Below are 27,390 nucleotides of genomic sequence, written 5' to 3'. Positions count from 1 at the left end.
ACACACACACACATGCACACATATGTCAGTATATATTTGTCTATAAATATACACATATTTATAGACACTTCAATTTAAATTAAACATGCATATCAAGACTTACATTTATTTATTAGAAACTTGACCACTGTCCATCTATGTATACTTAGAAATAGATGAGTAATTGTAATTTTTTATCTTTATATTTTTACACAGCTAAAAACTTTCAAAATGCACTATATAAATACACTGAGGTAGCAGAGTACTTTAATGCCAAAAGCAACATGCCAGAAAACATAAAGTTTTCTGAGAATTTGGAAACAGAAAATTTGATACAGAATGAGTATCTTTAACTTCTTTCAGGGGCCATAAGAAGGAGAATTTCTGGCTCCAGGGTCTGGCTGGTTACACCTTCGAAGAGCACAAACTCCACCTAGTGATAAGTTTAGTGGTGAAATTTTAGAAACCAAACAATTCTAAAGCACAATCTCAGTTGTGTGGCAGGACTATAAAAATGAGAAATAAAGACTTAAGTTGATACATTTACTCTTTGAAAAAGTAAGAAGAAAACAAAGAAAGATGTACTAGAAATGTTTATAGAATTTTTTGCTACTCATCTGTTTATGAAAACATTTCAGTAATAAAAAATCTTCACATTTTTATCATAAATATTGTGAACTTGTTAAAAACCCCTATAAGTTAATACACGTGCACATGTAAATTGTTTTATTTGTTCAATCTTTTTTATTAAAAATGAAGACATGTAGAAAAGACATTGGAATGGGTTCATATGTTCCTGCTTCTTGTTGAGCAAAGTGTGTGGACAAGATAAATGTACCAGTCCCTGAAACTGTTCAGACACACAGCAGTTCACAGTCCTTTACATAAACTTCTGTAGTGTTAGGTTTGAGGGTAATTCCCATTTTAAAGTAATACTTCTTACTAAATTAGTTCACCTTTAAAAAGAAATTGTTCTTACAGTAAATCTTACAGATTTCCCCTTAAAAAATAATTAAAGCTTATTTAAATTAATGAGGGTGCCATTTACTTTATGTCTCCTTTTCCACTTCACTCTTCTCAACAGTATCCAAGTAGAACAGAAACCACATGTGCATTCAGAAAAAATAAGAAAATATGTAAATATAATGGAGAAAAAAACCCTCATGTAAGGTTCACTGCAGAACCCAGGAGTAGCCCAGAGAAAAATAAAAGACACAAAAGGATACTAATTAATTCTGCCAAAGGATGACCCAAGCATCCAGGTTTTTAGTATGATGATTATGGTAGCACAGAGGAAGCCCTGTGAAAGAATCTGGACACCTGCCATACTTATAAGGACTTGCAGATGAACCAACTCCTAGGATGAAATCAATTCTGGACACTTCTGAGCTATTATATAAAATGTAAGCAACTCTGAAACTAGAAAAATTGAAGGAAGAACAGGAAAGCAACCAGCCCAGTTGTGCCACCTTTCACCACTTCACTGTGTGGTTGGGGATCACTGGGGGGTCCCTGACCGCCAGGGACCAGCAAAGGGACTTCTAGAAGAGAAGAACATGTGTAAATAGGAGAGAAAATTTGTTAATGATTTCAGGGAAATTATTTATCATGTGTATGTTTATTCTGGGAAAATCAATGACTACGTATGTAAAATAAAGTATCTAAACAGGAGCTTTTTCTGTACTCAGCCTGCACAATATTTTGGAGGAGATATCCCCTTGAGCTTCTGGCTGAATAAAGAATTCCTGCTTCTTAATGCTACAGTGGTGTTAAGCAGTTTTTATTTGTACTGATTTTTGGCTCCTCCTGCGAAGTGTCCATCTGAAGAAAAGCCAGTCTGCCTGAGAAAAACATGAATATTTACTCCATGATGATCAGTCTGTCATACTGATGCCACAGCACCTCTGGTTGCATTATTTTCCTGTGAGAAAAGCTTCACTGGAGACTCATTAAGATGTGGATGTTCAGGGAACACAGGATTAGAATCCAAGGGAAACAAGAGTGAGGGTGTCCAGTTTTCACTGGGCCTGATTCAGTAGGAGGGAGGCCCATCAGTTTATGCCAAATTCAGCAGGAGCAAAGGTTTTCAGCACCTCAGAAATAAAAGCTCTCTCCCTGTCCCAGTTTGGCAGGATACTTCCATCCTTACGCTGTTTCCACTGGGACTGCTGCCATGTGTGAAATTAGCCACATACTCAAGTAACTTCTTCCAGAATGCGTACAACTTGAAAGTTTTACTGCTGTTTTTTCTATGTCAAAACAGAAAGAAACATGTATATTTCTGAGTGCCTTAAATATTCTTAACTAAGTTGTTAAACCAAGTAATATATCACATATTATAATTCTGCAAGAGTGTCATGCTGAAAGTGATACTCTGTAGGCTGAAACAGAATAAAATTATTGAGCAAAAACCAAAACTGCCTGTATTCAACTTTTCACATAAAAAACCCCCATACTTTGCTTTAGAACATCAACAGGTAAGGCCACAGGACTCCAGCAAGGTGCTGATAAGTATATAATTTTGAACTATTAAAATTACCAATAAATACCAAGAAAATCATCTGCCTATTTAAAATTACAGCAATCCAATCAATCAAAAAAAAGCAGCCATCAACATCTTGTGTCATAACTGTTTTCAAGTAAAAATTGCACTGTATGCTTTAAGACTGTCACATTCCCATATATTATAACAGTGTTACAGCAACATGCAGGTATTCACTTTCATCCTTCTGTCCTGGTTAGTCACAGTTTCACTGGAATTCTCCAGTGTATGATTTTGATTTTCATCCTTACTGCCTTCATCAGTTAAATCTTCCTTTTCCTTTTCTTCACTCTGCAATGGCTTTTCAGAGCTGTCTTCCTTTCTGCTACATACATTCTTCTGGCTTGTCAGTGGCTTTCGCTTAAATAGGGAAAACTGGAGTGAAAAAACAGGTAAATGATATGACTGAAACAGTTAGCAGTGAAATTCAAGATTAAAAAAAAAAAAAACAAAACCACAAACCCCTTTGTGTATACCAAGTTAAATGAGGTTGGCAGATTTCTCCTTGGTAAAATAATTTTTTTTTTCAAACCAAAATCACTAAAAAATGTTAACAAGAAACATTGGCAATATTTAAAATGTGTTAAATTAGCACATGGGAATCAGAAAAGTTAAAGTGATTGCATTTTGTCAATTTACACATTGTACAGTTTGTACAAAATGCTGTAAGTGGTGCTTTTATTTGGGTTTCTTTAAGAGCCTGAGGCGAGGTCCAAACATGAAGCCCCAGAACAGAAAGTGCTTACTATGCCTCCTGATAAACGTGTGTACTGCCACAAATGACAGTGCTTGTGCTCAGTGAGACCACACTCGTGTCAAAGTTGACTACTGCTTAGGGCCTTTGGTCAACAGGAAACTCAGCAGCCTCTGCAGGAGCCTCTGGATCCTAAAACCTGCAAGAAATTCTGCATCAGGTACTCCTCAACATGCTCATGCACCTGTATAGAGAGATATATCTGATGACAAAATCAGTGTATGTTGCAAATAGATGCAGGGTCAATGAGCTCAGCTGCTGCTTTCAGAGACAAATAGGAGGGGAAATAATTTTTGATAATGTCCCATAGGAAACAAGTCCTAAGTTTTCACCTCACCCATTCATGATGTGATAAACAATCTCTCTCTCAGGGACATGCCATCCACGAAGAGGTCATAATGGGCTTTAACTCATTTCTGTTATTTGGAGAATTTAAAGTTATTTTATCAAAAAACAAAATCAAGTCTTAAACATAAGGAACAGGTTGCTCAGCAGTTCAATAATCTATGCAGATCGTATAAGTTGAGGTATTTGCTTTGGTAACTGCCCACTGGCTTCTTGGTCCTGGCAAAGCTAGAAAGAAACATCAGGCCACAAACCTTTTTTCTCCCCACAGTTTCTCCAGTTTTTTGGTCATCAGTGTTCTCTGAAGAATTGTTCACAGTGTGATTGTCAGTGCTTTCCTTCTCTACAACAATATAAATGCTCATATTAACTTCTGATTCATGCAAATCAGAAAAATATTACAGAAAAGCAGAAAAAAATTACTCTTCAAATAATTTTTGAAGTAGATGTCACTAAATAAAACTGAAAAAGCAATCAGGATATTCAGTAAAACTTGATGCCCAGCCTGCAAAGAGTATTTTCATTTTTTAATCTCTGCATACAATGTCCTGATATTACTCTACAGATGCTCAATTTTTATGAACAGAACACTTACGGCAATATATAAAATATTTTTACTTCACAGTCACAGTTTCCTCTTGCTGACAGGAGACAATGTCTTGCACACTTATTTGCAAGTATATTCTAATTTGGCAAAGCTGATTTTAGGGCAGGAGTTACGGTTCAGCATGAATTTTACTCCATAGAAACAATTCTGGGAAAGGAAAAACTTTCCATCTCAGTTGATGTTCCTGTGTTTAAATTTTCCTATACTCCCTGTATGAATCATATACATTTCAAACTTAATATCAAAACTTCCGGATCACTGGATAATGGAAAAATATTTAAGCATCCCTTCTGTACAAGCTATTTCCATTATAATATTGAAAGTAAATGGCATAACTTCTTCATTATAAAGGCTGTGGTCTGTTTTATACTACACTTATTATTTTCTTTCAAGAGAACCATTCTAGATTATTCCAAATTTCTAAAATAAAAGAAGTCCTATACATATAGGACACCCAAATTCATGTTCCCCAGCTTTTCTAAAGGAATATTCAGTTCTCATAAACTACCATCAAAACTGAAAGGAACTTCTAGACTTATATCTTCAGCATCCTGAACAGTGTTCAGCAATTATCACATTTCACCTAAAATAACCTCTCTGTGAATAGAATGAGGAAATATCAGCTGAAAAAGATGGGGAAGAATTCTGAGAAGCTTCTTGATTGAAGGGAGGCACAGGGCACCTAAAGAAGTTGCCTGAGAGACAATAAAATCACCATGACTTTGGCACTGCACAGCCAGAACTGCTCTTAGCAGGATTCAGTCCTGCTAAGTCCTCATGGACTTCCTGTAACATGTGACGGGAAAAGTATTTATTTCTTTCAAATCATTAACAATTAATAATGGGGTTTGCACCTCAAATTTCATTACCTCTCAAGAACTGCTTTGCCATGAACAAGAACTGTGTTGTCCTGTATTTTTATAATATTGTTTAGAAAACTTTTATCTCTCTTTAGAATGTCCAATTCTTAGTAATTTTATTCTTACCCTGCTGAACGATGGTCTCTTTCTGAGCAGTCTCCTCTGTCTATAGACCAAAAAAAGAAAAAAACAACCCTCTTTCAAAATTGCTTTAAAAAGAAAAGTTGTTTAACTATTAACACATACATGTGTTTCTCCCTCTGTCAAAACCACCCCAAACAACAACTTGGCTTTTACAGGATAGGTACACATGTATCAAACTAAAGTTAGTTACAGAACCAAATTATTTCAGAGACCAGAAACTTAATAGGAGTAAATGCCTTTTACCTCTCCAGTTTCCACAGTGCTACTGCTACTGCTTGTCTCACCCTCAGGTGATTTACGATCCTTTTCTTTGTCATTTTTTTCCTCTTTTTCCTCTTTTTTCTCTATTCCTTTTTTTGTTTCATCTCCTTCTGTTTCTTCTTTTCCTTCTATTTCTTCTACTTCTTCTATTTCTTCTACTTCTTCTATTTCTTCTATTTCTTCTATTTCTTCTACTTCTTCTATTTCTTCTTCTTCCTCATCATCATCTATTTCCTCATTTCCAGACAAGTTGTGTTCCTTGGACAAAATTGCCAAAACATAATTTTGAAACTCAAGGTGTACAATGATCATGATCCTCACCCCACACCAGTTCATCACACATCAGAATTTGACTAAGAACAAGAAAACTCAAAAGGGAGTGTTCTAAGGAGACAGAACAGGAGACCTCAATCAAAGTTTGCTAATTTTATTATGTTTTTTAAAAAGTGACCTCCAGGGAACATTAGGAGTGCAGCTGACTTATGCTTTGCCAACATGTGCCTCCTTAAAGAAAAAGCAATGGAAATAACTTCTTTTAAATGTTTGAAATGAGCATAATTGACACAAACAGTAAAAATTCCAACACTGAAAAAAATTTTCAAATCTATTTCTCAAGAAAATTAATGAAGAAATGCCAGATACAAAGCTTTGATTCATGTGATTCAATACAGACATTATAATTTGAATTTAAGTTATTTTCATCCCAAGATAAAACATCAATATAGTAAAAATAAAATGGCCAAGGGCATTATAAAATAAATATTTAAAAGCATGAATGCTATTTTTGTAAAATATGTAGAAAATGAATCAATTATATCCTTCTTACTCCTGTCATTATTATGCCAGTATGTACTTGTAACAGCATAAAATACAATATTTAAATAAGAAGCATTCTCCTTCCCACTGCAGAAATATAAGAGCCTAAACCAAGGGCTTCCAAGGTCAACTCAAGTGAAGGCACATCGCTGCCCAGAGGAGAACATTTCTGTTGCACTGCAGCCAGTGTCACAGTGGAAACTGGTGGGCAGTATCTGCAACCCTTGGGGAAGCGTGGCAGAGCAAAGAGTCTTACAGTGAATTCCTTCCTACAGCTGGCTCCTAATGTTGTCTCCCACCTGTAGTTAATGTTTTCCCTATTCTCTCTTACTTCTTTGGATTTCTGCCTGTTGTCTCCCCAGCTGCTCTCTTGGTCATTAGAAGGTATCTTGCTGGTGAGGAGAAAACCACCAGTGAATGTTCTCTAAGCTTGAACACAGAGACCTTTGGTTAAGCCCCTCACATATCCCAGGAATCTGAGACATCCTTACAGGGGACTTATGGAGACCTGCATCATTCTGGAGCCCAGCTCACAGCCTACAGCACCTCAAATCACACTAGATTTATTTCAGCAGCTGAGCCATGGTCCTCATCCAAAATAAAAATGGTGGAGGAGAGAGACATTCCTTTTACTCCAAGGATGCCACCTGGTTAACTGAACAGCTTCCCAGACTGACCCCATTTCCATTTACTGCAGCTTTTCACAGGTGTCTCTGGCTGTCACCTCATCTGTTTGACTCCTAAAATGGCAAATTTTGCATCGTAACTCTGATAGCACTGTTCTGTTACTGGTACTTCTGCTTGCCCATTTACAGGCATGTTTTGGAGATTTTACCAATGGTAGGGAATGATCTGAGAATGTCATACTACAGATATGCTTTTATTTTAAAGGATTAATCATCTGACTATTCAAACTTATACCTGAAGAATTTAATAATCTAAGAATCTAGGCTACTAATTAAAGTACATATATATATGTATATGTTATATGCATATATTATATATACACCTATAATCTCTTCATTATTCTCTTTCATCATGCTTTAGGGGGTTTATTTTCTTTTTTCACTCTAAATTCCTTTTTCATAGAAAGATAATGCTGGAAGAATACCTTCAATACCTCTAAAGCTGAGACAGAGAGAAGCTGTCTGGGCCAAGGTCATACACAGAAAGTCAAAAGTAGTAGAGAGCATACAAGTGAAATATTTCAAAGTGGTTTCATTTAGACTTGAGGTTCCAGTTTCTTCAAGGACAAAACCATGGTTGTTACTATGAAACACCCTTAAACATTTTGTACCTATAGTATAATAAATCAGTACAGCAGAACAGCAATCTAGAAAATATAACCTTGCAGATTTAACACAATGCATAGATTTTTGTGGAGCTATCTTTGCTGATTTATTTTCATGCATTTATTCTGGTTTTCCTGTAAATCCAGACCTTCATAACTAGACATTCTTAAACATAAATTTGCTGTTTCCAAGCTTATGTGGACAAATGACTTGCATAGGTTTGGGTAAAAGTATCGCCTTAGTGGATTATAACTCAGTGGGTATAGTTGTCTTCTGCTAAAATGGCTGCAGCTGGCTTTTCTTTGGGCAGATTAATAGAAAATAAAGACATCTATTTTCAGAATGCTCTATAAAAATGTGGTCCTATGTCTACAGGAGAGAGAGGAAAAAACTACACTCTGTTCTGTACTGTTGTCTCACCTGGTGCCCTGCTCTGGCTAAAAGTCTCACTGAAGATTGAAACACATCTCATAGTAGACCTTGCTCAAACAACAGCTGCTAATTAAGTTTCTCTGTATTTCTGTAATTGTTTCATTGTGGACCCCTCCTGCTTAGTTTATGGAAACAGCTCTGGCAGATGGGCTGCTCATAATTAGCGTTTCAGAAGGGAAGGCTTATGGTATCTTTCCACATCTCCTCAAGAAGTCAAAATAATGTTTGCCATGACCATTTTATATTTTTAGAGAGGAAAATATCAAAGCCACTGATAGGACAATTTTAGTTGTAGATCTTTTAAAAATCTGGTGAAAACTCAGTGATTAAGAGAAAGCTGTAATTACTCTGTGTACCACTTGAAGTGGAGAGTTCTAGGAAGCTCTGGTTTACAGAGATGTTTCTGTTTCCAGTTGCCTTGGAAACTGTTAAAAATCCACAGAGAATGTTATTAAAGAGAGCTGAGAATGAGGTAGGTAGCTACATGTCTGTTGCTGTGTGGTGTTCTGCCAAGCAGCCATAAACCAGCAATAGCAAAAGTAGCAATTAGTAGTTTTAATCATTTAAGGAACAGATTTCTCCATTACCTGCCCAGCTCATTAGCTTGACATGGCCAAAAGCATTCTCATGACCTTTTTACATGTCTACAGGATTAATGAATGGTATAAATACCAAAGAGGATTTTCCCTCTGAAGCAGAAGACTCTGAGTAGGTGGGTGTTAGGTCCAAGGAGGTTGGGCAGTGGGCATAACACTTCACATGGGCCTGAACTTTCTGGAGCACTAGTGAAGACAAATACAAAACACATTCTACAGACTATCTTCTTGCTTTGATGCAGGATTGAAGAAGAATAGGTAGAGGAATCTTATCCTATGCTAGCTGTAATTCTGCTTTCCAGAAACCTGGTGCACATCCATGTCACTCCTGAACTGTCCATGCTGGGAAAATGCTCTGGGTCAACAATTTACTAAAACAGCAATGAAAGTAACAGTACCAACCCTGATCTTAGGTACAGATGAGTGAAAAAAAAAGCACAAAACAAGCAACTCAGTTTACCATTTGTGGGTTGGAGGTACATGGATGGGTGGACATGTAACATTTTCTTGATACTGATCAGGGTGTCAAGGCATCTGATGTGAAGTGACTGGAAATACTGCTGGACAAAACTGCTGGAAAAACTAGCATTCATACTGTGTTGTTTCTTACTAAGCAGTTCCAGAGACAGCTTAACACCTTAAAGTCCACACAGTGTTAGCCACTTGTCATCAGGTATTTGAACTGGCTTTCATTTTGTAGCTATTAATATAGAGGAGTTATTAGCTTAGCTGCTCTAAGCCTTAGAGAAATATCCCTTACTTTAATGATTATTGAAGAAATCTGTCCAGTTTAAAGACTGACAAAATTCAGACATGAGTACTCAAATGAGAGATTTAGCAGCTTATCCTTCCACTTACAAGCAATAAGGCAGCCAAACTAAGCTTGTCACAGAGACAAACAGAAAAGCTCAGCTAAAATACACTTAGAAGAGTTTCCTGCAAAAAGCTGAGCCTGCCACCATAACTTGTCTAAACCTAACACCTAGGTTTTTACTAGGTTACTAGTTTTCCAATTACACAATTTTATGTTAAGAGCACTTATCATGATACTTATTAAATTCCCTTAATGCAGCTGTTGTGTGAGTGTCCTGGAAAATGAAGGCAATGCTGCACTTGTAATTTCAGGCACACTGTGCAGTGAAACCACTGGAAACCAGTTTTATGTCAGAGAGGAGTTTCCACTGTTAAATGTCAAAAACTGAACTTTAAAGATAGTTATACCTTCTTGTAAATATGATGGAAGAAAACATATTGAGGTAGCAGCTGTCCTGTAGTGATACACTGATTACCCTGGACATGTGGTGACTAATTAACACAACAGTGCCCTCCAGGGATGGCATCACTCTGGGATAAAATAGTGAATACACAGCTGAAAATGATGCTGGTAGAGACTGACTGAACAGATTCATTTTCCATTAAGTTTTTTTCAGCCCACACTTTGCTACCCAACATATTTTATTTACTAAAAGCCGAGCACAACAACCTACAAGTCTCCACAGACCTGTGCACTTGTGTCACAGGCTGGCAGTGCACATACTTTGCATTAAGAGGATTAATCAGATTACATTCATTAACCAAGGCTTTAGGTGTCATCCTGAGACTGCACACTGGCATTGGTTACACAGAGTAGCCAGTAATTTTTGAGGGCATCCTCCTAAAGATTATTTCAATTGGCTTTGGTGTTATTATTCTGTGGTTTGCCAGCTTGCTGCTGTAGGTGCACCTGGAGAAAGATGTATTTCTGCATTCTTCTGTGAATAAAAATAACTACTTGCCAATGTATGAAATTGTAATTTAAAACAACATTCTGAAGAAGTATTTGTACTTTCAGTTTTGCACTAGAAATTTAAACAGAGTTATTTAAAGTTTTATCCTCCCAGCAACTCAAAAGATATTTTTTGTTTATTCCCCAAGATAAATCAACACCTGAAATAGCCCAGATGTACTACAACTTTCATACACAAAACAGTTACGTTCTCATAAAAGTTTTCTTTCTTTGGACAACAAACAGAAAATATAAATTTCCAAGCAAAAAGGGGGAAAAAAACTTCTATAGAACTAGAAAGAATTTTTAAGGTGTTTTGTGAAAACCATAAAACAAGTTAGAGACTGTTTACATCAAGTACAATCTCTTATGAAGTATTTTACACACTAACATAAGTAGCCTGTAATATTCAGTCACACAGAAATAGCATACCAAAATAACTCCTGGGTACTTGAGCAAAACAGGAGAAATATAATGAGCAACTGCAGAATATGTTGGTGTTATCTGAAAAATTTACTGTGTCTCTGGAAGATATTATGCTGTATAAAATGAATTCTTAATGCTAACAGACACAGAGAAAAAAAATTACTTGGGAATATTGGCCCACACTTGGATGCAGATTGTGCATATTTTCCAAATCCTTATAGAAAAAAAATTGTAGTGTCTGGAGTTTGTCATGGAGCTTCCACATATTTGCAAGTGAATGAGGACAGTCACTCCTTCTGCTTTTATTGTGCACAGCTTAGATGCTGCATTGTCTCTCCCAAATCCTGTACTTTTCATTAAAATCCTGCTGTAATCATGCTGGGTTTTATTCAGTGCACTGATAAAAATATTGGTAAAGGCAAATTTTTGCCAAAGCACCAAAGCAGGCAGGAAGGTTTTTTGAGATTCTCTGACTTTGTACATTCCTCAGAGCTGGTCCAAGAGTCACTGCTAAAACCTGCACACAATGCAAGACTGGGTCTCAGGGAAGAGCCCCCACTTCAAAATACTCTGATGCAAAAGTGACAATTTTTACACAACCATCACAAATCTTTAAACCCATTCTCATTTCATATATTTTTCAAGGCACACCCAACTCAGTAATGCAAGTGCCACCAGTTTCCCCACGGAATTGTTCTCCACATCCTGCCAGCACTTGTGGAAGTTCTCCCTCAGCCACTGCAAGGCTGGCTTTAAAGCACAGCTTGACTTCTTTCTGTACTCTTGATACAGGACACGTTCAGGTTTGCTTTGTTCCTTTTCTCCACACAGATGATAATGAAGTGCCTTGCAAAAGAGGTTAAATTTTGCAGCAGTTCTGCTGCTGTGTTTCTAATTATGAAAGTAGTTTTGTGCCTTGGAGAGATGCTGGATAGAATGAAAGTGAAGTATTTTATACTTCCTGTAAGAAAGCCAGGCTCTGCCAGGGTGGCTCACAAGCTCCTTTTAGGTTGGTATTTATTGCTCACTTTCCAGTCAAACAGCACAGGCTCTTGTATTAACAACAGTACACAGGGAGGGTTGAAAACTTATTCTACAATACTACTGTGATCTATATCCTTACAAAAAATCTGCAGATAAAGGCTTTGTTTAATATAAATTTTTTCTTAGAGCCACCTTTGTTTCTCTCTCTTACACTCTCCATATGACAGCACAAATACTTTAAATTTAAATTTAAATTTGTATGAAAGGTGTGCCAGTCATGACAAATTATAAGGCTCTAAATCCACACCATTGAATCTGGGACACTCCAGCAGACAGCCCTGCAACCCACCACAGACCAAAAGATTTTTCAATGCCAGAGAAATAAGAAAACAAGAATAGTAAATATTTTTACACCAGACATTTCAGGGCCCTGGTAAGAATTATTTTCATAACTAAGCATGGGGGTTTGAGATAACAGTACTAATATTTGTTTAAATTATTATAACATAGGTTGACAAGCAAAAAAACAACAAGCACTATCACAAATCCTTAAAAAAAGAGAGAGATTAAGTGTACTTGCTGCTTCTTTTGGCAATAGAAAAATAAAACTTCTGTTGCTGTCTGCAATGCAATTTTTTGATGCCAAAGCTGTCTCTCCCAAATCCTTTCAATAGTCTTTCAATCCTCTTCTGTCTCCATTAAAACATAAATAAGTGTATAAGAATGTTATAGCTCAGTCAGTTGAGTGACTTTGGATCCCAAACATGCTCAGAACCTTACTGAGCACAATACCATGGGTTTGCCATTTCTGCAAGCTAAGAATGTGCTCAGCTGCTCATAGAATGCCACAATACTAGACTGTCACTTCCACAATTAGAGGAAAAATTACCCTTTCATCTATGTTGCCCTTTTTTGGCCTTTTTACAGGTCCTTATTGTTATATGAGAGATAGGATCTAAAAGGTTGTGTCATCTTGGGAGAAAATAAGCTAAAATGTATATTAAAAGATACCTAAAGGTAAAAAAAACTAGGAGGGGAAAAAAAAACAAAGAGCAATGAAAACAGAAACTAGATATCCTTTCTGCATAATTCTGAAAGGCCTTGTTCTAAAGAATATCCATATAGTCATCCAGATAAGAAACTGGAACAAAAAATAATGAGTGAAAGAAACCTAGACACTTTTTGCAGCTTGGAGAAGGACATTTTTGTTATTCAGCATCAATTATGCCAAGTGATCTAATATCTGAATAAATGGTTTGATGTGTTCAGCTATAATGGAAAAACTTATCTGCTGAAATTTTGCAGACACAAGGGAAGAGCTGTGCTACAGAATATTCCAAGGTCACCCAGAGCACCCTGACCTCGAAGCAGAGCTGTGAGGCAGCAGCAGACCTGCACCCAACCCTCTGAAAGTGCCAGAGGTGTTTGAGTTGCATACCCACTGTAAAAGGCAGCACCTTTTACAGTGGCAACACCTGTAATTCTGTGAATGTCTGTGAGACTGTGCAGGGGATTAAAACTTCTGAGATGAGCTGCAGGGGATGCCTAGAAATTTCCATGTGCTTATTAACACTTTGAGGATGTCCAGTGTTGCTGTCAACTGTTGTGTTGCTGCTCTTGAATTAAACATGTAGGTGGTTGATTGCTGGTTAATTAGAATTAATAAGTCAATTAACCACTTATTCTTGACTTAAACCACAGAACTGAACACTTTTTCATGTGATAATTATTAGGGAATAAATAATGAAGAGGGAATAAGTGCACTTTTTTCTAGTACAAGAATACAAAGACATCAAATGATGCAAATAAAAAAAGATGAGTTACTTCTCCAAACAATGTGTAAAGAAATCTAAGAATTATTTTCCAAAACATATTAAACAGGTTAAAAATTGATTGAAAGAAATTAATGTGAAGAAAATGGATGTTAAATTTAATACATGTATCTGCTAAACTAGAAATTATAATGAATTATTACAGGGGTAAAGAAATGCTACATGTTTGTGCTACTCTAATATTCTAATTCATTTTTTTCCCAGGCACTCACCAGTAGCCACTGGTAGAAAAAAGATGGATAGATTTTTGGTCTGGGCAATTGTCTGTTGTTTTTTCTCTCTAACACGGGATTTCTTTTCTCTGTTAAAAACTAACTTAGGACTATTTCTGCCATGTTTCTTCAGTACTGCACATAAATCTCTTTGTTTGCCATAATAAATACCAAGGATATACTGAATTTTCACAAAACCACAAGTAGCAAACTTCATAAACCAGAATGAGTCAAACTAAATAAAATTCCACTCATTATGCTAATGGAGTTCCAAAGTCCCCTCAAAGCCCAGAAATACTGGCACAGAGCACAATTTATACAATGAGTCTGTGGAAAACCCTTAGAAGTGCTGGAGTAAAGCTCTGCTTTTCCCCCACCACAGGAATGATTCACAAAACTGCATAAAATCTGTTCTCAAATCAATGAATTTTAATCTAGACAAAACAAAGAAGAGGAGATGCCCATAAGCTGGCTTCCTTCACTCTCTTGGAAAGCTTTCTTCTAACAGCATGTGTTAAGAGAGAAACAACAAATAGTCCTCATTTTCCTAAGAATTTACATTAAATGCTGGAACCAAAGAGTAAATGAAGGGCCATTCCTATGTGGAATTGAAAATCACTTTGAAAATGGTCTCTTTTTTTCTCTCTCTCTCTAGGAAAAAAATTTCACTAGAAATAACAGTGTTGTTTTGTTTTTCACAGCCCAGTTTTCTTCCAATGATGAATTCTAGAACCACAAAGAAGTACATGTCATATCCAAGAAACCCAGTTTTTGGCCTATAAAAATACTTTTCAATACTACTAAACTTTCTAAGTTTAATCACAGTAACATCCTAATCTTTCCCAAGAAAGATAAAATAACATATCACAGCTCTACTTAATTCCAAAGGGAAGTGTTTTCAGAGGAGTTCAGTGATAGCACAGCACACTGGCAAAATATCCAATGACTCCATCGTTAGAGAGAGCTTGGGAAGGGCATTTAACTGATTAAATATTCCCTAACAGAATATCAGGATACTTACCCTGCTCCAAAGACACATGCTGATGTCAAGACAATGTGTTCCAGAGAATTCCAAAGTTTGAAACAAGGGATGAAATACAGCCACTGGGGTAACTTTTTGCTGTATTTAGGCACAGCACATGACTGAGGTGATCTTACCTTCAGATGCAGCATAAGGAAGGGGTGAGTGAGGCAGGAAGGTTGGACCTAGACTAGGATTTACTGTCAAACTACTGATCCACTACAGGCTTTTTAGAAAATAAATTCTGGAGACATCATGTCAAAGATTGTTTAATGCCAGCATCATACAAAACAATATTAAAATGTTTCATAATATCAACATAAGTATTGATTCCATTCATATTTTTATTGAATGACATTTACTCATTTTGATTCCTTTCTTCTTCTGTCCTCATTTTCAAGTAGGGCTTAAACAACTATTTTTCTAGAGAATGTCAATACTGAGATCTGTTTGCAAAAATTTCCCAGACCACCCATTGGCATAATATTCAAGTAACAATGCTGCATGATGAGTGCCTGCCTCTTCATTTACCAGTTCAGTCCCTAATGGTTGAAAGAGTGATGCATTATCTTACAAAAATAATTTGCAAGATTTGTTTGTGTATTTTCAGGAAATTCTAAAAGTATTAACTTTATCCTATCAAAAAAATAAAAATAAAAATCAGACTTTCTTACCACTTTCTTTACTATTCCAACTGGTTTACCTCTTTTTGGAGATTACAGATAGGGTTTTTTAAAACCATAAATCTTCTCCAATGAGGAGAAGCTTTGGCTCTGATCCTGGAAACAATACATGTATTTCACACAGCAACAACATATATTCTCCCTCCTGGAGTACCTCAGAGTTAGAGGAGTAATGTGATATAATCTTTTGTGGGCAGATATAGAATCTTTTGTGTATTGCACAGTATAAACAAATATAAAATGTTTTACAGGTATGTGTTTCAAATTCTCAGTTCTATCCAATCACCAAGTGTGAAATTCAAAAAATTATCCCTGAATTCTAATGTAATCTAGGCCAGATGCTGAGATCTGTATTTCTCTTCTTGCACAGAATTGTGTGCTGACACCAAAATAAGAAGCCAGCCTTAAGGCCCTTGGAAAGTCCCAGGCCATTGCATTTCCATTTACCTCCCATCCGCTGATCCACGTAAATTTGGCAACATGTCCTTTCTTTAATTTAGCTATTTGAACATTTTACCAATGTATGAGCAGAATAAAAGTAGGGGGAATAAATTATGGAGTGATGTGGAAAAGGTTTTACAGTGACTTGTGTGAGCCAGAGAGAAGTTTGATCAGAGGATCCATGTTTACCCCTGAAAGAATTTTCTACCAAGGTTGTTGACACAGAAACCAAGAAAGAAAGAAGGAAAAATAAGAGAAACCAGCAACTGCCTATTCCAATAAGCACTTTGTCTTTCCTGACCAATGAGTAAAGTGTAAACTTAGGAGTTTTGTAAGAATGTATAAAAAGCATGCCCGCTATAATCAAAACAGGTTTGAAGCCTTCTGAAAATGAAGTGTGTTTCTTTGTATTGTCTCAATTACAACAGAGTGATATCAAAATTTTAAAATAGGTATCTTTGCTAATTTACTGAAACTCCCTTCAGGTAAGGCACATTATCAAGTAAACTGCCCTGCAACTAAAATTGGTGTGTTGCTGATTCAAAGGCAAAGATTACACTGTTACAATGCATAATTGATTTGTCAGCATGACATTACACTTGGATTAAGAGGCAAACACAGTTTACCTCCTCAGCAATTAATTTTTGTGTATTTTAAGGAAATTCTATAACAGATCATATATCATACATGATCCACATGATTGTGAAGATGATTGTATCAATAAAGTATGATGTCTCTCATAAAAGTATCCTAATCTAAACATTTTTTTCAGTCTTTTTCAAGAAATTGGCACTTAAATTATATGCATAATAGTATGCTTTGATTCCATGAAAAGTTTCTTTCAAGTAATAAAAATCAATCTGTTTCCTGAATAGGCTAAAAATTCATCTGCAGTAGTCTATGCTACTTTAATGTTAAATAATGAGGTAGCACATTGTTCCAAAATTGTTCTGGATTATGTAAACCATTTGCTACATGACGTTTGGATTTCATGTTTTGTTTAGAGCTGTTCGGTAAAGCAGTACTTTCTGTCTTTTCTGGCTTCCTGGGTTTGGTTTTCTTTTCTGGAAGTTTACTACTATAATTTTTCCTTTTATCTTTTGCTTTTTCCTCTTCTTCTTCCTCCTCATCCTCATCTTCTCCCTCATCCTCTTCTTCCTCCTCTCCTAAACCCCCTTCCTCCTCATTTCCTTTTTCCCCCTCTTCCTCTTCACCTTCTCCCTCCTCTCCCTCTTCCCCTTCTTCTTCCTCCTCACCCTCTTCCCCTTTTTCTTCTTCCCCCTCTTCCTCTTCCTCCTCTTCCTCCTCTTCCTCTTCTTCCTCTTCCTCCTCACCCTCTTCCCCCTTTTCTTCTTTCCCCTGCTCTTCTTCTTCCTCCTCACCTTCTTCCCCATCTTCCTCTTCTTCTTCTTCATCTTCACCCTCTTCCTCTTTTTCCTCTTCCTCTTTTTCCTCTTCCTCCTCACCCTCTTCCTCTTTTTCCTCTTCCTCCTCTTCCCCTTCTCCTTCATCTTCTTCTTCTCCTTCTTTCTGTCCTGCCTCTTCCCCCTCCTCTACCTCTTCTTCTTCCTGTCCTGTTTCCTCATCTCCCCTTTCTTCCACTCCTTCCTCATCTTCCTCTTCTTCTCCCACTCCCTCTTCTCCCTCATCTTCTCCAACATTCTCTTCTTCCTCTCCTACTCCCTCATCTTCTTCCACTCCTTCTCCCTCTTCTTTATCTTCCCCTTTCTCTTCATTTTCCCTCTCCTCTTCTTCCTTGTCATCTTCTTCTTCCTCGTCCCCTTCTGCTTCTGCATCTGTTCCTTCCTCTTTCTCATCTCCTCTTTCCTCTTCCACATCATCCTCCCCATCTTTTCCTTCTTCCACTCCATCCTCACCCACTTCCTTAGTTTTTGTATTTGCATTTTCCTCAACATGCTCTTCTTCAGACACCTCTTCTTCCCTCCCTGCCAATGATTCTCCCAACTCCTCCTCTTCACTCTCTTTATCTTTTTCATTCTCCCTTTCTTTTTCCTCTTCATCTTCCTTTTCACCTCCTTCCTCTTCTGCTTCTACCTCTTTTTCTTCCCCTTCCTCTGTATCTTCCCCTCCTTCCTCACTCACATCTTTTCCCTCACTTTTAACCTCCTCTTTTCCTTTTTCAGTGCCTTCCTCTTTCTCATACTTCTCCTCCATATCCTCCTTTTCTCCCTCACTCACCATTTCTTCTTCATCCATCAACCTGCCTTGCTCATCTCTTTGCTCTTTGCTATCTTGCTGCTCCTCAGTCTCCTCTGCACCCTCATTCCCACTGTCTCTTTCAGCCTGTGATTCTTCTTGTTCATCTTCTTCCTCATTATCTTTTCCCTCATCTTCTTCTACTGAAACTTCATCTCTGTCTTTTTTAACCTCACTTTCTTCTTCCCCTAGTTTACCTTCACTGTCAATTGTTTCATCTAATTTTTCTTTTTCACTTTCACCCTTTTCACTGCTTTCATTCTCCTGCTCCTGATCAGATTCCTCCTCATTCTTAATTTCTAATGGCCTGTCTTCATCAGGTTTAGCATCAGAGCTTGTTTCTTCCTCATTCAGGCTTTTTACATCAGTCTGTTCTACATGTTCTTTCTCATTGTTTGTAGCTTGCATCTCCTCAATCTCACTGTCTTTTTCTAAGTCCAGATGTGTCATTGTCCTCCTTGCCCTCTGGACAACTCTGTGTTCATAGTAGGCCTCTTCCTTAAGTATATATTTTTGGAGATCATTAGTACTTTCCTCAGTTGAAGATGATGATGAAGTTACAGATACTTGTTTCAAAAACTGATGCTTTTTTTTAGGCTCCTGTTCTGCACTACTTTCTTCTCCTGTGACATTTATTTGTTCATACTTGTCAGATTTTTTAACACCATCCTTTAGTTTGCTTTGACTGTCTGTTGTTTTTTGACTCCCTTGCTTTTTAACAGGACGGTATTCTTGTACAGTTAATGAATCAGTCTGGGGCTGATCCCTGGGAGCAGAAGGAAGTACCTCTATTTTAAGGGATTGCTTAGATTTAACAGCTTTTGGCTTTTTATTGGAAGAATTTATTTTTTCAGTCAGAATTTTATTTTCAGTGGGAAGATTATATGTTGCATCCTCTCTGAAAAATTCAGGATTTTCCACACATTCTTTTTCCCTTTTCACTAATAAGCTTTTGTCCTCAGTAATTTCTTGAGCAACACTTTTCAAAGTACTATCACTTTGTGCATGCTCAGATTTACCTTTCTTAATACTTTTTCTGGACACAGGCTTTCCTACAAAGGCACTACTCTTTTCTAAATCTTGTCCAGTTGACTCTGAGAGCGAAGAGTGATTTTGTAAAGAGACAGACTCTAATTTTGAGCCCTCCTTTGTGAAATCAGAATCCTTGTTTTTCAGCCCACCCTTACCATCTCTTTTCAGTTTCACATTTTTATTGTTCTTCTATTCCACATGAGAAGCAGAAAATTAAAAAGAAAGAAAAAAAGCATTAAAGACAAATGGCAGCGAAAGAAAAAGGTTACAAAAGCATCTGAACAAGAAAACAATTTGTGAGAGAGGATTAAAAGACAGCATAAAAGGCAGAATATTTCACATGAAATGAATTTACAAGTGCACATATTAGAAGAATGTAACACCCTGGTAGTGCTACACCTTTCTCTCTACCCAAGGAAATGCAGTAGGAATTGTGCAGCCAGTGCCACAGCCCATACACCAGAGCAGGGGCAATGCATGAGGCTGTGCAAGCAGAAGGAAATTCATACAGTTCTCTTACACTTCCTCCTTTGGAAACCTTCTGATGCACTCACTGTTACACCCTCTAAAAGTTGAAGTTTTAAATCTGTTGTCTTTCTGCCTTAAATTTTACACTTATTTAACAAATTCTGAATAATAACTTTAAAAATCTAAAATAAAATTTTAAGGAAATATAACAAAGTACTGAAAAGCTGGGATCACTTTAGGAGTGAAATAGAAAGTACTACAAAGTACTTTAATTTCATAATTAAGGCCAGTATTATTGCTTCTTTAAATATACTTCATGGTGAATATCTGTAAATAAAATATTTACACTGTGTCCCAAAATATTTTCTTAGAAATGTAGGTTATTACATGAAGTTTCAAGGTGTATATGATAGTCTCTTGCTTCTTAAACTGGTGAAATATTCCACACTCATCTCAAACTGCACTGGGTATGTGGAGTTCTAGGTTGCTGTCCAAATTCTCTCTGCCTTCATGCAGCTTCTTAGAATTTTAGGTCATGGATATTCAGAAAATTGCCAAGAGGAGGTCTATAAAATTTGCCTGACGTTTTAAAAACTCAAAGCAAAATAATGGACAATACAAGAATTGCAATAATGGACTAGGACAATGCAAGAATTGCAGATTTTTAAACATCTGTATCAATATACCAATATGTAATTAGTTACAGTACCTTCTGTTTTTGGAGTGGTGATAATTTTAAGGACCAGTCACCAGGATTCAACTTCACTGCATGTGTCTGCAAAAAATGGAATCTCTATTAAGAAAAGAAATATATTTAATACAGAAAGGAGCATCAAAGCCCAGTTTTACTAAACAGAACTAGTTTATGAACATTTTAATATTATTGCATAGTCAGGCTGAGACAAACCTGTATGGTCATTCAGCTCACCTGTTTCACTTCCACTCCATCATTTACTGCTTATAAAGAGCATGGAGAACAAATGTCAACACCTAAACTGTCTGTAGAGACTGAACACTGCACTACCTTTCTTAGAGCCCACAGGCACATTTGAGATCCACCTTCCACTCCCTGTGAGGTTGCAAATAGAACCTTACTCCATTATCATCACAAACTTAACTCAACATCCAGTTTGGCACCACAGCCTTGAAAGAACATCTTTAAAGAAACATTGCACAGCAGAATTTTTCCTTGGAATCAAATGCCTTCATCTCTTCCACATAAAGCAAGAAACCAAAAGACAACATAGAATACTACTAAGTGGGAATATATACTGAATTTTTGCTCATCCCTTGTCATATATTCCAAATGACATTATAATAATATTGTCTGCTGCTGATTATTAACTGCTGATGGTTTAACTATATTATTTTTCAAGACAGTGAGCATGGAGAGTTCTGGTTTCAGACTCCCAATAATTTGTATCATCAGTAGAACATTAAAGGTCTTTCCTCCTCCTGTCACATGTGTCAATAAGATGTATGTTGCCGCAGTCTAGAAAAACTGAAAGAAACTATGCTGTAGCAGATTGTTTTCATTCAGATCCAAGAGGAGCAACCATTTATCTTGTATTTTGACAAGTTTGCCTGATAGGCTTTTTTTTTCAAATTTATGTTTAAATTTTTTTTAAATGTTTTAAATTTGATTCAGGATAGGTATAAAACTGAAAAGGAGAAGGAAGTCTACCACATAATGTGTGCAATATGTAAATTATGCTTCACTAAATTAATGGAGGCCATGCTGTGCATTGGATCTGATCACATTTTTTTCTTGTAAATCAAAATGAAGTCTTATAATGTTAAATAAATGGCATGGACAAACACACTATTAAATTACTAAGTACTTTTAAATGCAAACAAATAATAATTCCTGTAGATGTTCAATCCTTTCAGCATAACTGTGGCTGCATTAAGGCCAGGACATGTCCCTTTTGCTGAGAGAACAAAATGTTTTGGAAAGTTGAAAGTTGTACAAGTGATAAGGTGAACATGTTTTTTAAATAAATGAAATATGTAGGAACAAGCTGGGGGATCACCAAATAATCAAAATGTCTGGATTTTGGCCTTCCCTTTAATATGATCCACCTGTATTAAAAAACCTCTTCTCAAAACAGGAAAAGATGCTCTTCTGCTTCATCTCCTGCAATTGTCTGTTGGAAATCATCAAGAAAAGCAAGGTCAGAGATAGAGATCAGCATGTGGCCTTCAGCATCCTTTTCCTTTCCTTTCTGATTTCCAGAGCTAAAGCATGGGGAGGCACTGCACTACTTGGACCGCTTCAATCTCACATCACAATACTACTTTGAAAATTAAAACATATTTTAGCATTGGGTAATGATGATACAAAATGCATGCTCATCCAACAGAGTGTCAGTAGATGTCTGTCACATATGATGTTCTGATAGGAATTCTGCAATGGAACCTGAAACACAATTCAGATGCTTTGTCTCCCCCTGCAAAAAATTACTGAACTACAGATTCATTACTGGAATATATTACCATATTTAGGATGTCAGTTGTATCCCCAAGGTTTCTGTCAAGATTTTCATTATCTGAATCTTCTTCTGAAGAGACTTCACTAGGTTTATCTTTTTGATGATTATTTTCTACAAGGTAAAATAGGGGCAAATAAACAAATGTCATAGGAACAAGCACTGTACAGCAAACAGAACACCCCACTCTTATAAAATAGAGATTATTCCTATTTTAGTAACTTAGAACTGAAGTCCTCAGATTCTTCATTCCCCCAGCCCAGGACACAGCAAAACCACTTCCATCTCCTTTCATCATTAACAACAGAGGGAGCTCAGCAATCTGGTCTCAGTGCACTGTAGATCTCTGACCATTTCTGCAGGCTTTCAAAGCCTAAATATTACCTGGGACAAAGATTCTTTTGGACAATCTCCTTAATAATAGTGTAAAAATTAGACCAAAGTAGCTGCAGTCGTGTTATCTCCATTGCACATTATCTATGTAATGGATGGAGAGACAGTGAGTTGAATTCAGCATTATAAAAATGTCCCTACATCATTAAACTCATCAGGTCTATGACCATTTTGTACAGCACAAAACCTGAGGTTTTAGGTCTAAGAAAACTCTAAAGGAAATTCAAATTTCACTGCATTGCATTCCTGGAACCAGAAATTCTAATGGACATGCTGGCGGACTTAAAAATAATCATCTTCATTCTATGAATGAATTACTTTCAAATTAGATTTGGCTGTCCAGTAAATCTGAATTAACAATTACAGAGAAGCTCTGCATCCTGCACTCTTCAGCATTGCTCTTTCTAGGAAATCACACAGGCCCAGGATGCCAGACAAGTCCAGAACTCCTCTAGAGAATCTGTGCCAAAGTCCAGTGCTGTGTTATGGTTATCCAGACTTTTCCATCAGGTAGAATATTATAAATCCTTATTATCTTAGATAACAAAGAGTGAAGAGTACTTCTGCATTTCCCAGGGAAGAAGAAAGGTCCTGTAAAAATTAGTAGACCTATTTTCTTATGTTTTCTTATCTAAGTTCCTTGTAGGCTTACCTATGTCCTTAACACTCCTCCTAACCATTTTTTCCCTGTAATTCCTTTTTTTGTTTGTGAAAACAAAGTAGTTAATGTTTTTACAGTATTTTTTTGAATCTTATTTCTAAAGGTAACTACAGGTACAATTTATAAATTGGGGGTTTTTTTTCACTCAAGTCTCCTCTTAATCTTTAAATTTGTTTTGCAAACATGAACAGGGTGAGGCAATTTTTGCCTGCATTTCTCTGCTTTCATGCCTGTATGCTGCCAGACTGAACCTGAACCTTCTTTCAGGTTCAAACTGCACATGTGTTTATGAATGATGAGAGTCAAACCATTCCTATCAGAAAACAGCAGCAAGATGTGGGGACACTTCACCTTTCTCACGGTTTCCATCCCTCCCAGATTCAGCTTTAGGATGACTTGTTGCAGAAAACCAGAATGGGCTGGTGTTGCTTGCCACAGGCAATGAAGATTTTAAGAAGCCTTTCCCCATTGCAGGCAGAGTTTGTGCCATTCGAGCAAACTGCTCTGGTGACCTTTCCTTTAGAAGATTGAAAACCAATAAATTGAGAAAAGGGGTAGAAGAACAAAATGCAAGCATTCTCTTATCCTTATCAGTGGTATTTGCTGTTAGCTTGGGATATAGTGTTGCAACTTAATAAGCAGAAACAAATATCTTTAAAAATTTTAATTATTTATAGTCCTAGAAAGTGGGCAGATATATAGTGGGATTTTTAAGATAATTTCTATGCAATGATTTCAAGCAATCCTAAAATATGAGCAAAGGAGAAAAAGAACCTTTTCTTTTTATCCAAAATGAAGAACTAAACTCTCAAATAACATTAAGGTATTTAATCCACAACATCAATATATTTTTATAGAATAAATTCAGGTTTTGATAGAGCTAGTTCTCAGACAGGTAAGTGAAATGATCCAATTCATTGCGCTGTTTAAGGCAATCATATGGAATGTGTAGTGGAGATAAAAGAGCAGAAAGTAATATTTTAAGTAGCTACATCTAATATTCTCCTTTGATATTTTATGAACTATGAAATTGTTTGATATATTCAAGGATTCAGAGAGAACAGCAAAAGAGTCAGGTTCTTCCTATTTTTTAAAAAAATATTTCTAAGATTAAAAAATGCAAAGGAACAGGTTCTGCATTTTAGAACAAAAAAAATTACAAACCCAATTTTAATCTCTTTCACAGAAATAATTAAGCAAAATCTGACCAATACCTACTTGTTTTTCTCCTGCATCAATTTTTGGGACCAGGGTAAATGCCTATTTTTCATGTTATATATTAACAATAAACACTTAGTTTAAAAAGATATATTTAACTGCTTGGCATATGCTGTGATTTTAGCTATAAAAGTGATTTTGATTCCTGAAAGAAACATTGCAACTCTAAATATCTCTGAGCTTACCCTCTCCCGACGTCGCATTCGTGCTGCTGACAACTGTAAAGTGTTTGCCAGCACAAAGTCCCGTCTGGTTTGAGAGGTAGCAGCAGTCAAACGAGGCTCATATAAATCTTCCAAGGGGATTTCAGATCCTTTAGGTCTTGGAGCAGCAAAAACCAGCATGTGACAACCCCCACAAGCAACCTACAGCTCAAAAAAAGGTCTGATTACTTCATTGGTGAATATCAAGGATGCACTTTTCTTACAATCATCTCTAGGGACTTAGATGATAAAAAAGAAATGTAGTAGAAGTAAGACACAGCAAATGGCTTCAAATTTAGTTCCCAAATACACCAACAAAATAAAAATACTTAATCACATTTATTTACAACCAGTGATCAATGTTCACTTCTTCTTACTTAAATACAATCTATTTGTACTGAACAGAACAAAAGACAGGACTATCACATTTTTTATATAAAAGATAGCAAAGATATTTCCACTGATTTTCAAGAGACTTTAGCTATTTATTTTGATACAAGTCACTTGAGAGCAATACTGGTATTTTCAAACCTAAATGCTTCATCAGCAAAATGTAAAATAAATTCAACACTCTCCAGCAGACACAATATTATTACATTAGGATCAGAGGTTTCACTTTTTAAAAGGTTTAAAACACTCACTGCTTCCAATAAAACTTCCTTCACCTCTAATTCCAGTAAACAAACTGAAGTGATCAATAGACTTTTGTTGCACACTTTGTTCAATCCTGAGTTGTGTTAATATTTTTGATGATAACAATTCTCTGACATTTCCACACCTCAAGAAGCAGATGAAAAAACTTCCCTTACACAATTCTCTAAAAAAAAGACTATTGCTTTCTTGTCCAGTTTGGATTTAAAAAAATCCCTCAAATTTTCTTGAGGTTTAAAAATATCCCACTGTACAAAAATTGTCAAAATTGAAAAGATTACTCTCTGGTGTTTACAGAAAGGATAAAAAATTCCCCATACTTCCAACCACCCAAGAGTAATAAATAATTCAGTTTATAAGCTACCACAGCTCTGAAGACCAAAACACCATAGCACAAGAGTACTGAATAAAACCCTAAAGAGCAATCTGAATGTGTAGCCCAAGTCAAAGACATTCTAAACTAAATTAACACTGTGCTAAGCATATATATTTTCCTCTTTCCTTCAGTTTATGTTGTCTACTAATTAAATGTTATAGAAAGAAATAATTCTATAATGATATTTCAGCTCTCATTAATAATGTGTTTCATAAAAAGATAAATATTATGATGTCTGAGAGGAATGAACAAAGGTTTTACCAAAAGGACTGTGTACTTCAAGAAATTGTAACACAGAGTGGGATCAAACAGATTTGTAAAACTCTCTTCTCCAAATCCTAACTTGCCATGTCGTCCATCTCCAAAAGTAAACATCAGGCCATTCTCTGCATATGGGAATAAAAAGGATGTTAAAACAAAGATTCAATAGAAAACCAGGACAGAACCATTACAAAGTAACAGGCTATGAAAGTAAGAAATATTTCCCTTCCAAGAGCAAAATCTGAACAATTATTTTTTACATCTTCAACAGATTAATATTATTTAAAAATATGCATGTTTTCAAAGTACTGTCTGAGATGTTGGTCCAGACAATTTGTAAAAAAAAACATCCCAACAAAATAATAAGATTTAAACTATACAGAAAACAAGACTATTCTAAACAAGAATATTTGTTAGCAAGGCATAGTTAGGAGGTTATAATTCCCCAGGAGATACAGAGTTATGCATGGCATGGCTGTGAGTCAGAAATTCCTGTTGAATTCACCTTTCTCACTGGCTCATTTCACCTTTAGAACCAGTAATGGATATGTCTGCTACTGCTCATTGTATAAGGAAAGCTTTTACAGCATGAGAGAGAGTTGCTAGAAGTGGTTCCAGAATTTTGCACTCCCATACCTGCTACCACAGCAGTGTGATTTTCCCCACATGCAATGTTACAAATTTTATGCCTCTTCAAGCGTTTCACAGGCTTCGGTACTGAACTTTCAAACACAAAAGTTCCATGTCCCAGCTGCCCATACTGTCCAAGTCCAAAAGTATAAACATCTGTCTCTGAAATTATACAGGCAAAGTTAACAACAAATATGCTGCTACGTATATTTATTTATTTATTTAGTTATATAACAACCTAAATTTTATTCACCAAATGAAAGGCCACTGACATAAACATAATTTAAAGATTTTAATCAATTAAAAATGTGCCAACTAATCAATTACATTTATCAATTATTAATATACAACAAAATTTAAAACAAACAGGAATTGAAGCATTAAGTATACACAGGAAAGAATTTTAAATGGTTCAATGTGTGATATATTTTCTAACATAAATGCAAAATAATCCACTGATCACACGTACATAAACCAAAGTTAAAAAAATGCACGGGAATTTACATACTGCAATCAATTCAAGACTACCATGTTTATACATTTATATGCATTTTCACAATAGCCTCATCTTAATTACTCATTAGCTCCATGAACACTGTAGGGCCCTAAATATAATAGACAAGACCTCATAATTTGTATGTAGAAGAGACTGGAACAGAGTAGGTTTCAGTATTCTGTTCAGCTACCAAATCAGCCCTGCAATAAATACAGAGAACACTATAATTGTGTTATCTTGTGACAGAATAATCATCTTTCCACATTTATATTTTGTCTGTTTAATGGACTGTGTGTGCCAGGA

General features: G+C 36.2%; 2 protein-coding genes across 7 annotated transcripts in view; both read right to left on the bottom strand.

Moving 5' to 3' along the window:
• Nucleotides 1–700: 700 nt before the first annotated feature.
• On the bottom strand, nucleotides 701–14,987 carry LOC135293326 (VID27-like protein). The gene is made up of 4 exons (XM_064407344.1): nucleotides 5,475–14,987; nucleotides 5,214–5,253; nucleotides 3,875–3,963; nucleotides 701–2,896 (listed from the first exon to the last, which is right to left on the bottom strand). The coding sequence occupies exons 1-4, from the start codon at nucleotides 5,826–5,828 to the stop codon at nucleotides 2,675–2,677; spliced, it is 705 nt and encodes a 234-aa protein (XP_064263414.1). The 5' UTR covers nucleotides 5,829–14,987; the 3' UTR covers nucleotides 701–2,674.
• Nucleotides 14,988–15,121: 134 nt separating this feature from the next.
• RPGR (retinitis pigmentosa GTPase regulator) overlaps nucleotides 15,122–27,390 on the bottom strand; it is a 39,459-nt gene continuing 27,190 nt past the window's right edge. For all 6 annotated transcript variants that reach the window (XM_064407338.1, XM_064407339.1, XM_064407343.1 and 3 more), the window contains 7 exons: nucleotides 26,598–26,753; nucleotides 25,962–26,086; nucleotides 24,656–24,835; nucleotides 23,604–23,769; nucleotides 22,206–22,312; nucleotides 20,419–20,484; nucleotides 15,122–19,430 (listed from right to left, as the gene is read on the bottom strand). In XM_064407338.1, coding sequence (XP_064263408.1) covers nucleotides 16,896–19,430; nucleotides 20,419–20,484; nucleotides 22,206–22,312; nucleotides 23,604–23,769; nucleotides 24,656–24,835; nucleotides 25,962–26,086; nucleotides 26,598–26,753 — 3,335 coding nt within the window. In that variant the 3' untranslated portion in view covers nucleotides 15,122–16,895. The remainder of the gene's footprint in view (nucleotides 19,431–20,418; nucleotides 20,485–22,205; nucleotides 22,313–23,603; nucleotides 23,770–24,655; nucleotides 24,836–25,961; nucleotides 26,087–26,597; nucleotides 26,754–27,390) is intronic.

Source organism: Passer domesticus, chromosome 2 (genome assembly GCF_036417665.1).
Source record: "Passer domesticus isolate bPasDom1 chromosome 2, bPasDom1.hap1, whole genome shotgun sequence".
Taxonomy (NCBI): Eukaryota; Metazoa; Chordata; class Aves; order Passeriformes; family Passeridae; genus Passer; species Passer domesticus.
Note: the sequence above shows the minus strand (reverse complement) of the source record. Positions and strands in the feature narration are given on the sequence as shown.